The sequence below is a fragment of the Balaenoptera borealis genome, assembly GCF_965194805.1.
Source record: "Balaenoptera borealis genome assembly, chromosome: 13".
In the NCBI taxonomy this organism is placed as follows: Eukaryota; Metazoa; Chordata; class Mammalia; order Artiodactyla; family Balaenopteridae; genus Balaenoptera; species Balaenoptera borealis.
The window spans coordinates 54189671-54201798 of record NC_138870.1 but is presented as its reverse complement, the minus strand read 5'-3'; the positions used below and the strand labels follow the sequence as shown (position 1 = coordinate 54201798).

At 41.9% G+C, this 12128-nt stretch overlaps 1 protein-coding gene across 2 annotated transcripts in view; it reads right to left on the bottom strand.

The window, feature by feature from the left end:
* The window catches only part of TBC1D30 (TBC1 domain family member 30), a 94123-nt gene extending 84422 nt beyond the window's left edge, over positions 1-9701 (bottom strand). For both annotated transcript variants that reach the window (XM_082351236.1, XM_082351237.1), the window contains exon 1: positions 2623-9701. In XM_082351236.1, the coding sequence (XP_082207362.1) occupies positions 2623-3061 (439 nt within the window). In that variant the 5' untranslated portion in view covers positions 3062-9701. The remainder of the gene's footprint in view (positions 1-2622) is intronic.
* Positions 9702-12128: the final 2427 nt, after the last annotated feature.

Below are 12128 nucleotides of genomic sequence, written 5' to 3'. Positions count from 1 at the left end.
AATAAAAACAATATCTCACATTTATTGCACTTCACACCCATTAACTTACATAACTCTCACTACAGCCCTATGAAGTAGTAGCATTTTCTTTTACTGAAGTACAGTTGATTTAAAACATTGTATTGTAATTGTAATACAATATTGTATTGTATTGTAATACAATATTGTATTAGTTTCAGGTATACAGCAAAGTGGTTCAGTTATATATATTTTTAGATTCTTTTCCATTATAGGTTATTACAAGATACTGAATATAGTTCCCTGTGCTATAGAGTAAATCCTTGCTGTTCATCTATTTTATATATAGTAGTGCGTATCTGTTAATCCCATACTCTTAATTTATCCCTCCCCACCCCCTTTCCCCTTTGGTAACCATCAGTTTGTTTTCTGTGTCTGAGTCTGTTGCTGTTTTGTAAATAAATTTATTTGTATTATTTTTTAGATTCCACATATAAGTGATATAATTTTTTTTTTCTCTGCCTGACTATGAAGTAGTAGTATTATTATCCCTATTCGTAGGTGAGGAAAATGAGACTCAGAGAGGTTAAAGAGCTTGCCCAAGGTCACACAACTAGTAAGGAACAGTGGCAGGATATTAACTCAAGCTTTCTAACTCCAAAGTTCACGCCCTTAATGACAACAGTGAAAAGAGCGCTTAGACTTCCTGAGAAACCATTTTGGTGCCTCACTTAAATAAACGACCCACACATGCTAAATATCTAAATAGGTGCTACAACAAAATCCCTAACAGAGGGAAGAGCGAATTAATACACAGGTTATCTACATTATAAGAGAGTCTTAACTACATATTATGTTAGGAGGGATATTTTTTTGACCCTGAAAAAAATCAAATAACCTAATCTGTAAAATTATTTAAGTAGACAGCTGTTTCCATTACCTGATTCTTTATTCTTAGTACTCTAATGATGTTTATCGATGAAGGAAAAGGGGTATTATGTGTGTGTTTGTGTGTGAAGGACTATCATAATATGGCACCATGTACATCCTAATAGGGTCGACTACAAGGAAAGAAGAGATAAGCAGATAGGTGACCATGCAGAAAGACTGAGACTTGGGCAAAACTGACTCTTACAGGTCTTATGAATGATTAGTAGAGTGGTCACTTATTTGAAATCTGTATTTCCAAAGCTGTACTGTGACGTCTTCCTTAAACGTTAGCTTGCCAAATTTCCTCGTCCAAAAGGAAATCACTAATCCACAAAATTCTCTCCGTAATGAAAAGTAAGTAACCTTGTAAAAAACAGAAAGCCAAATCATAAGTCTTCAAAATTGATTCTGTTGGATTCTGAAAGAACTACTGCCCTGCAGAACTCTTGGCATAAACACTCAGAACAGCCAAATAATTGTATAAAATTAAACAGCACAACTCCAGCTAAAGTCCCAGGCGGGGGGTGGGGGGGGGGGTGCGGGAAGGAAGGTGGAAGCCATTTGTAACAATCAGCTGGGAAAAAAATCCTCACCAGGAAGCCAAAAGAGGAAGCTGAAAGCTGTTTACACAGATTTCAGAAAGCAGGCAAATTTATTCCTTTTCTAGTTAGGTTCCGCCCCCCGACCCCACCCCATCCCGGCACCAGCTGGACTGACTTTACAAATAGGAGACAGGAGACCCATCCATAGTATTCTTGTTCCTCCCTTTCCTGGTAATTTAGCACAAGGACATTAACTCAAGAAATGTTATAGTGGCTTAGCATGTTTTTCCACACCTCACTTCATTTTGTAAATTGAGGTCTTGATATATCTATACAAAAAGACAACTGTAATAACTCTGTAAGTGCCTGAAAGGAAATCTATTATGAACAGCTGAGGAAAAAAAAAAATCTCAATTAGGACACAGCATCAGAGCCTGATAACAAAAGAAACCAAATTAGCCTCTCTCCCCAAAGCCAAGGCCATTTTGGGATCGACCTCTCCAACTGAAGGTACCGGCAGTTAAATGCTGTGATAATGACAACGCCCTAGGGCCCTCCACTAATCCTCCACCCAAGGGGGAAAAAAATCCACCTAGTGAGCTTCTTGAAACCAGACGTTCTGAGAAATGGATTTCACACGTTCTGCTTAGAAACTGCATTATTGAATTATTCTGCCTCACTAGTTAAACACTCTCCCAGTGGTGTGGCCAAGGAAGGCGGATTTAAGATAAAATTTTTAAAAAGTGGATTTTTTTTTTTTTAAACCAGCCCCAAGAGTCGCCTCTATTCTCCCAGAGCCCTCTGAGTAACTTCAGATAGACAAATCGGAAACTCCAAACCTGTCTTAACAGCTGTTCTGGTGAAATTAGAACCTGGACTGCCTCTCCCCCTGGGCCTCCACAAACACAAGGAGGATGGGGGACGGGGGGAGGGGGGAGACCCGTTGGTACCATTCCGATAACCGATGCTTCACTCGACAACTCGAGAAGGGATGGGGGGACAATAAGAACTTAGTCATGAATCCGTGACACTGTGGCCAGCCGCGCCAGATCAAAGGAGACGTCCCAAACTTAACCTCTGGGCGCACGGCCCATCAGCACAGGTGCGCACTGGTGAGCCGGAGAGCGCGGACTGTCCCAGCGGGGGCGCGACTCCGGGAAGCTCCCGGGAACCCCCTCCCCCCGGCCCTCACCTTTCTGCCACAGGTACTGCATCTGGTGCCGCTGGCTCGGCCGCTCCTGCAGCTCCTGCAGCACACGGGAGTCGCCGGCGCCGCCGCGGCCGCCCAGGAACACGTCGGAGCCCGAGGCCTCCGTCGAGCTGTCGAGGCTGTCTCGGCGCCGCTGGCGGCCCCCGGGCCCGCGGCCCCCGCCGGCCGCCTCCTCCTCCTCCGTGTAGCTGTACAGCTCGGTGAGCAACCCGCTCACCAGGGACGCCGTGCAGCTGCCCCGAGGCTCGCCGGGCTCCGGGTCCTCCTCGCCTTCCCAGGAGTCCCGGGAGCCCCGCGTTCGCTCCGCCGGGGGCGCCCCTCGCAGGTTTACAACCAGGGGCACTCTGGGCCCCGCGTCCTCCGGCCTCACCTCAGGCTGCGGGAGCCCCGTCCGGCCCCCGCCGGCGGGCAGGACCTCCATGGCTCTCGCCGCTCCTCCCGCCGTTGCTCCCGCGGCGCCACGGCGCGCCGGCCAGTTCCGGGAGGAGGCGCGGCCTCGGCCCCGCTGGGGGTGTCCTGGGCCGGGCGCAGCGCCAGCGACCTCCGGATCCCCCAAGCGCCCGACCTCCCCCCGGGTCTGTACGCGCGCCGCCTCCCCTCGGCCCCGGGTGGGGAGGATAGGGCGGCGGCCACGCCTCTCGATACCTGGAGACACCTGCAACAGGTGAGGCCAGCCTACGCCCGGGAGCGATCTCTGAAGAGCGTCCAGGAGCAGGATGTGGCCAGAACGAATCAGGATGAAGCCTTTAGCCCGGAGGGGGAAGGGCGCTCTGGCTGCTGCCACCTTCACTTTTATGAACGTGATTAACTCAAAAAGAGGGCAGCTCTAGCATCCTATTCAGCCACCAGCTCGAAATAGTGCCCGGTAGAGTTCTAAGCGCCCATCAATAGGCCGGGAGCTCCCTCCTTCATCTACTCCGGGCACAATGCCCAGCCCTTCTCACCTTCCCACCTGATCTGGGCGCCTTTAAAGGCTTTCTTAGTTTAGTTTCTGACAATAACTTTTCTGAAGACCTGGCATATACTTGAGATTTAATAACGCTGTGAACTTTTTTCCTTCGGTGAAAGATAAAGTACTGGATTAAAATCAACTAATGCCCTGGCACAAGACCTAACAGAGAATGAGGATTTAATACGTGTCATGAGAAGGCAAAATTAATAAATTGATGCAGCTGATTCTATCAGTAAAATCAAAAGTTTACCTGATATCCTAAGAGATGTATCTTTACCCTACACCTCAATGGAAGAACTGGGTGCCCCTCCACTGTAGATATTTTTGTGAATTTAGTAATAATTTTCAACGTTTTTGAGCACTTTTTGTGTGCCAGGCACTGTTCTGAGTTCTTTGCATGAATTATCCCATTTAATTCTCACTTTAACCCTATAAAGCGGTAAGCACTATTTTTTTATTGAGGCATAACTGACCTATAACATTATATTAGTCTCAGGAGTACAACATTATGATTCGATATTTGTATATGTTGCAAAATGATCACCACAATATGTCTAGCTCACATATGTCACCATACAGTTACAAAGGTAACAAAGTACTATTTTTTCCTCACTTTTCAGATGAGGGGGCTGAAGCACAGAGAGGCTGAATAACTACCAATTCACAAAGAATAAAGTGAACTTTCCGTAAAGCTTAAAGTGTCTGGCTTTCAGTACGGATGTGTATATATTTGTCTATCTCCTAATGCTATTAAATACTTGCCATATTTTTTAAAGGAACAGCAAAGCACCTAGTGAACAATGGTGGTATTTTATGTTTGTTCAACACACTTTTTACTTTTCAAGGCACTTTCATAATAGAGCCTGTAGAAACCTGGTGTCCCTTGGCATCACCACCAAAATACATGTAAACATAGAGTGAGAGCAATAGGACCCTTTTAGAAACTAGAGTTAATATAAGGGAAGCAGAAGTTTTATAACTTTTCCTTTATGTATCCAGAATTTAAAATTATACTAGAAATAGTATTTTATGGTTTTGTAACTGTGTTAACTACTACTGTATCCATTTAACTTTAAAATGTATGCAGTAGAAGGAATGGAATTATTTGTTATTTTGTTGTTGTTTTGTTTTTTGAGGTTTGGTTTTTTTTTTTCTGTTGTCTCCATCATTGAATACAGTCCTGAAATCCTTCCTTCAGATGTCAAACTTTGCAACAAGCAGGACTTAAACAAAGGGAAACGCTGAAATTGGATCTCTTTTCTTAGTTGACTTCCCAGCCCTTTCTCTCTATCTCCAGTAAGAGATGTGATGACTACTAGCCTTCAGCACAATTCACATCTGGGGTATCACTATCAGGACCTATAAAGAAACTCAAAGTGAGCTGAAGTGGATGGTGAAAGAGGCCACGAAAAACAGTAGGTCATTGACAGTCAACATTTCTAAATTAATCAAACTCCAAAATCATCTCCTGTTACCCATCATTACCAAATCACCTGAGGACAGAAAATTGGCAAAATAAAAACTAACAAGGAAAGCAGATTCAAGGTCCTTTGCCCTTGTTGGAATGATCTTGGCCCAGATATCCACGTGACTCTTCTCTCACCAGGTGAGGTCTCTGTTTAAATGTCATCTTCAGGGCTTCCCTGGTGGCGCAGTGGTTAAGAATCCGCCTGCCAGTGCAGGGAACACGGGTTCAAGCCCTGGTCTGGGAAGATCCCACATGCCGCGGAGCAACTAAGCCCGTGCACCACAACTACTGAGCCCCTGCTCTACAACAAGAGAAGCCACTGCAATGAGAAGCCCACGCACCACAATGAAGAGTAGCCCCCCTCGCTGCAACTAGAGAAAGCCTGCGCGCAGCAACAAAGACCCAACTCAGCCAATAAATAAATAAATTTTTAAAAAATAAAATAAAATGTCATCTTCTCAGTGGATCCTTCCTAACCGCCCTGTTTAAAATTGCAGCTCCCTAACCCTCAGTATTCCCTTCTTCCCCCTCCTTGTTCTCTTTTCTTCCATAATACTCACCACCTTCCAACATATTATACCATCTATGGATTTATTTTATTCTCTGTCTTCTGCCACTAAAAATAAGCTCCTGAAGGCAGGAATTTTTGTCTCCTTTGTTCACTGATGTATGCCCACCACCTAGAACAGATGCTAGCACATTATATGTACTCAATAAATATTTGTTGAATTAATTAACTGAATGAATAATATGAAAACTAGAGAAAAGATCAACCAATTACCTACTTTCCTAAGAAAAGTGAGTTCCATTAAACAAGAGTCCTAGAAGAGGTGCTGGCAAAGAGCAGCCCATTTTTGTACCCTACATTACTGCTGCCCGGTGATGGGATGTTCCCCAATGAGTTCCCTAAAGGTCTGAAGCCAACTAATTGGATATGAGAGAGAACCATTGGCCTGACAGAATATGATTTCAAACTGATCACGACTAATTAATAGCTTAAATTAAATTTACTATGGTTAACTATGCTACTAATAATAATCAGCATTTTAATTTGTTTGGAACTTTAGTTTTACTATTTAAATAATTATATTAATTATTTGTATCAGATATAAGGTCCAATATTGCATTATATTTACAAGTAGCTAAGAAGCATCTATCTCTAAGTTGAGTACAATTTACTATAATCTATAGAATATAATTTATATAAATCTGTGTACAAGATACAGACCATGAACATTTTAATTATTTCCAAACCTGTATCAGGGTCTTGCCAATAACCTTGTCACCTGTCATTTAAAACTACCTTAACCTATATAAGATGGATTTTGTATATTGTTTTCTTGCTCAACATTTTATTATGAGTATTTTCCCTACTATCCCATTTAATAAATGATATTCTATTTAAAAAAATAAAAAATAAAACTACCTTAAGACTCTCAGCATTATTAATAATTTGATAATTTTTTTCAGCGTGTGCAAACACACATAAAGACAAAATTGCCGTGATGAAAGTTATGATTATTCTTGGAATGGCTGATTTGTAAAATCTAGCAGTTAACCTTTCACTCTAATCCTTCAGGGATTACTCATTCTTGAGTCACAGGAGAAATGCACAAGGTCGTTGCTGGGTTTCAGCTTCTCCTCATAGAAGCTCACTCTTTCTCAAAATTAATTGCTGATTACAATTTATTTATATCCTTGGAATGCAATACAATCTCTATTTTCAATTTAATAACTATACATGAAGAATCATATTTTTCAATCCCAAAAGTTGGGATAAGAGGTCAAAAGGGGATTTTCATACTTTAAAAAGCCACCAAACCTTAGACCTTGGGAAATACATAGTAATCCATAGTAGACAGTCAATAAATAAGAGCTATTAATGTTGAATGACATGTAAGTCATAAAATTTGAGTGCTTAGAGAACTTTGGAGATCTCATTTGACTACTGCTTAATAATTATTATACTGTATTTCAAAGTGACAGACTATAACCTTTCCTTTGCAAGAGTAGAAAAAGTAGTTGTGATTGCTCAATGCATATCAGCTGGGAACTGAACTTCTGATCTCTCACCCATATTCAAGTGACATTCTTTGAGAGTAAGTGAGGTGTCTTAGGTAGCCACCGACAAGGGCGGACTAACATCAATGGCCTCAGCTGCTTTGCCTAATTCATTGTTTAGTGCCTCTTCCATGTGAATGCTTTCTAGTGGACGTAAACACATCATACAAAGATCTTCACACTTTGTGCCTATTCCTACATGTCTATCCCTATGCCTCCACACCAGAACCCCCCATCTCCAATCTCCCAGTCATTTTCCTTCCAGGGTCATGACCACCCAGCAGAGGCCATTCACCACTGCCAGTGAGTCCATATATATTCTAATCTCAGGTCACATCTTTCTACACAAACTGGATGGTCAGGTGCATCACTGAAAGCTCTGCCCATTAAGATGGTTTTCTCTCACCACTGTCATTCAAGGCCAAGCCGAGTGAGGCTATAATGCAACCATCAACCACTTCCACTTTGCACCCATATACCAAGCTGTTCTATCCTTAAACAAAGCTCAGACTTTCTCCTCCTCTTTCAGCTGGTCTATAGTCCCCCAGGTGTGAGCTGAGATAGGAGTACGGGGCAACCATGATGAGTGAGTCTGGGCTATCTCTTCATGCACTTGCTTGTGCCCTCTGGTCTTGTTCATGCTTGGTTCCAGATGTACCATTTCATCTTCTGTAGAACTACTGCTGATCCTGACCAACTTTATGACTTGGGAATCCTAGAGGACCCAACTGGTGATGGATAATTCAGGTAGCATCATCATTTAGTGCCTCATGGTCAAGAGTCCCATCTCTCTCAGGGCTCAGTACATTAGGAGCTGTTTTTCAAAAGATGTGTGATTCCTGCTATAGGTAGGTATCATGACCTTGCTCCAAAACCACAGGGGTCTGCATTGTGATTTTTTCCTATTGGAGTGTGTTTCACATTGCATCTGTTCCCACCACTGACACCTGGAATGCCATAGGGTCTGCTTGCAGGTATGGCCCAAGCAGAAGGGCTACCTGCATCACAGGTTGGACCTGCCACCAGGGTGGACTTCAGGATGTGACCTCTGCACTTGTACAGAGCTGCACTCTTTCAGAATGTCCCCACACTTGGCTTAATGTTTTGTTGTCATCTTGAAATTATTAACAATATTTTCTTTGAACTTGTGTTTTGTAAGTGAAGTCCAGTGCGACAATGGAAGGTGTGCAGGAGCAGTAGAGATAAGCCAGGACTGGGGGGTAGAGCACGCAGCAGACAGGCACCAAGAAATTGTCACATGTGCATACCTCCAGGCGGTCCAGGGAGCCTCAGGGCCCCCAGGTGGGCAGGCAGAGACCAGAGCCCAGGTTGGTGGCAGCAACTGTAGAGAGAACAGTGGAAAAGCAGCAGTGGTGGCCAACAGCAGTAAGAAAGAAAGGTTTTCTACTTAAAACTGGTGCTGGGACCTGCTGTGGGGATCCAGCTTGCCCATCTGTTTCCTGAATGCCATCTTTGTGATGTTTGCACAGATCTTTGAGATCTGTGCAAACATCACAAATCTGTGCAAAAAATGCCAGTTTTCAGGCATTACATTTTGTCAGTAAATTATTATAAAATACAAGCACACATATGATATTGAAATAAAGCATATCAGAAAATTATTAGAATTCGTCACTGAGTTTAGTCTCTGGTTTTGAAAACTTCTGCAATGTGGTAAATCAAATTTCCACAGTCTTAGAAAGAAATTAAAGATCAATGCATTTGATGGAAAAGAACACTATTTTCAAATATAGCTCCAGATAAACCAATTATTAACGATGAAAACAACTTAAAATTTTAATTTTTTCTTATAATTGAAGATGCAGTGATAGAATGCAAAAACAGGCACTCCGAATTATATAAAAACTTGAAGCCATCTGAGGTTTCTTTTAGGCCCTTCACAAGTTACAGGAAATGTTGGAGGAAATATCACAATGTAACTATTACACCAGTCACAATTTTACAATTGCAAAATTATAATAATTTATGATTTACATTGAAATTAAATTCATATCTAAATAAAACTGATCTGTAGAGAGATTTAAATGTTTCTAGAAAAATTGTTCCACAATCATCAGCTCTACCTGTGCTAAAATTTGTATTTTGAAATAATCTGTCAAAAGTTTATCCCACTGTTATACACCCTATAAAATACTCTTAACAGCTCCAGTAACAGTTATATCAGAAGATCCTCCTCAAAATTAAAAATTATTTGCAGTCAGGCATTTGCTGAGAGTCACGAGATCACTTTTAGTTATATCAATTGAAAATGAAGTTGCTAAAAATACACATTTTGATTTTGAAATGAATTTGTAGGAAATTGTGAATTTGTAGGCCTATGAAATGAATTTATAGGAAAGCAAGCCAGAAAAATTATATAATCAATCAAGATATCACATTAATAATCATTATTTCTTGTATTACATAAATTATAACACCAAAAGTTTCTCTGCAGTTTGTAAGATTACAGTGTTATCCATGTATCACTATAACACCCATTGCATTTTGTAAGTAATTCAATATTTTTTAATGAAAAACTTTACATTTTACCACTTTCAGTGGCACTTTTTTCCTGCTTATTTATTTATGGCTGTGTTGGGTCTTCGTTTCTGTGCGAGGGCTTTCTCTAGTTGCAGCAAGTGGAGGCCACTCTTCATCACGGTGCGCGGGCCTCTCACTATCGCGGCCTCTCTTGTTGCGGAGCACAGGCTCCAGATGCGCAGGCTCAGTAATTGTGGCTCACGGGCCCAGTTGCTCCGCGGCATGTGGGATCTTCCCAGACCAGGGCACGAACCCGTGTCCCTTGCATTGGCAGGCAGATTCTCAACCACTGCGCCACCAGGGAAGCCCCTTTCCTGCTTTTTTAACAAAGGGCCCCACATTTTTATTTCACGCAGGGCCTTATAGATTTTGTAACCAGGCCTGTCTGCTACAGAGTACTTTTCTGCCCGAGGCTCCACTCAAATCTGGTATCCTTTCCTGTCATTCAGTATATGGGCTGGAGCAGTACTCCTAGGTAGAATGGGTTGCTTATGAATACTGAAAGGTCTACCAAGCACTGTGCCTCCCTTTCTGCAGTAAGAAATGCAAGAAGCAGCGATTTGTTTTTACTTTGGAGGCAATGTCCTGACACAACACTGGACCCCTAAGATCCTCTACTGAAGTGCCAAGTCCCTGAATTTTTATAGGGTCTCTCTCCTACCCTCTGGAGCACGTGTCATATGAAAGATTCCAGCCTGTTAGATGCCTCTTGTTCATCCTGCCTGATCAGCATGATGTCATCAATGTAATGGATGGATATGATGTTCTGCAGGATGCCCAGATCTGTTTAAACTCTATTTCAACTTATGGTTATAATAGGTGTTTTAACACACTGATCTGCTAATTCCTTCATCTCGTCATTTATTATCTGTTTTTACTGCCTGGTTTTTCTTTTGGTTATGGGTCACATTTTCCTGTTTGGGGGCATGTGTAGTAATTTTTTTTTAATTGGATCCAGGCCATTGTAAATTTCATGTTGTCAAGTATCTAGATTTTGTAGTCTTCCCTTAAAGAGTACGGGGCCGGGGCTTCCCTGGTGGCGCAGTGGTTGAGAATCCGCCTGCCAATGCAGGGGACACGAGTTCGAGCCCTGGTCTGGGAAGATCCCACATGCCGTGGAGCGACTAGGCCCATGAGCCACAATTGCTGAGCCTGCGCATCTGGAGCCTGTGCTCCGCAACAAGAGAGGCCGCGATAATGAGAGGCCCGCGCACCGCGATGAAGAGTGGCCCCCACTTGCCGCAACTAGAGAAAGCCCTCGCACAGAAACAAAGACCCAACACAGCCATAAATAAATAAATAAATAAATAAAATTAAAAAAAAAAAAAAGAGTACGGGGCCTTATTTTGGCAAGCAAGTTAAGTTTCTAGCAGGTCAGCTTGACACTTTGAGACTTGTATTTAAACTTTGTCATTGTAGGCATACAGTACTTTTCACGCATGATAGTTTAGCTCTACTACAGAAGTATAACCTTTCTGGGTTCTCTACTGAATGCTCCTTGTGATCAAGAAAGACTTTCCCTCTGGCTGGTTGGATCTCAAACATTTCCAGCTCCTCTGGGAATTATTATATATCCTTGGTCATGCATTGCGTTACCTTATGGTGCCTTCACCCCAGGCATGTGCATCTTAGTGTTCAACAAAGTCTCACAAAGATATCTACCCAGATTTATGAAGCTTTGCACCTACATAGCTTCCTCCTCTTTGGAACGTTGCCCCACATGTTCCAGCTGCTTCAGTCCCCCTTAACTGTAATCTTTCTCTTTTCAACTCAACTTTGTTCTGCATGGGACCTTTTTCCTGGCTCCCTGGTTCAGGATGTGCCTCCAGGTAGAAAACTGGGGCAACTGTTTGTTTCCCTTCACACGTACTCTTTAAGGCAAGACTAAGAGGAAGAGACAAATTGCAAATAAAAGTAATAAATAGGCTCTTGAGTCGTTTGACAATTTGTAAAGAGAAGTGAATCATATAAATTCATTTAAAAATGTTTAAATTTTTTTCTGATTTGACCTCAAGCTGACATCAGTGAAATTCATATAAACTCATAATATGTGATTACAATGAGTGCACTGATGTACTGCCTTCAATTCAAGGAATATCTAAGATTAGTAACTGTGCAAGATAATTTGAAATGCCCATATAAAAATATTTGATAGAGCTCCTGAAATTTCACACAGACACACACACACACACACAGACACACACACACACACACACACACAAATACTGAACTACAAGGATGAAAAAATTTTTTCTGAGCTATTAATAATAAAAAAACAAATACTGATCAACCATGCTAGAGAAAAAATAAATTATCTTTGTATTCTCTCTATAGAAGATATATACAAACCATGGTCATATGAAGAGTCGATTAAAGAGTACATAGCCATAAAATTTGGGAAAAAAGTTTGGAGAGGCATGCCTGACAGTTTATTAATAAAAATATTTTGTTATTTTTACATTTTGC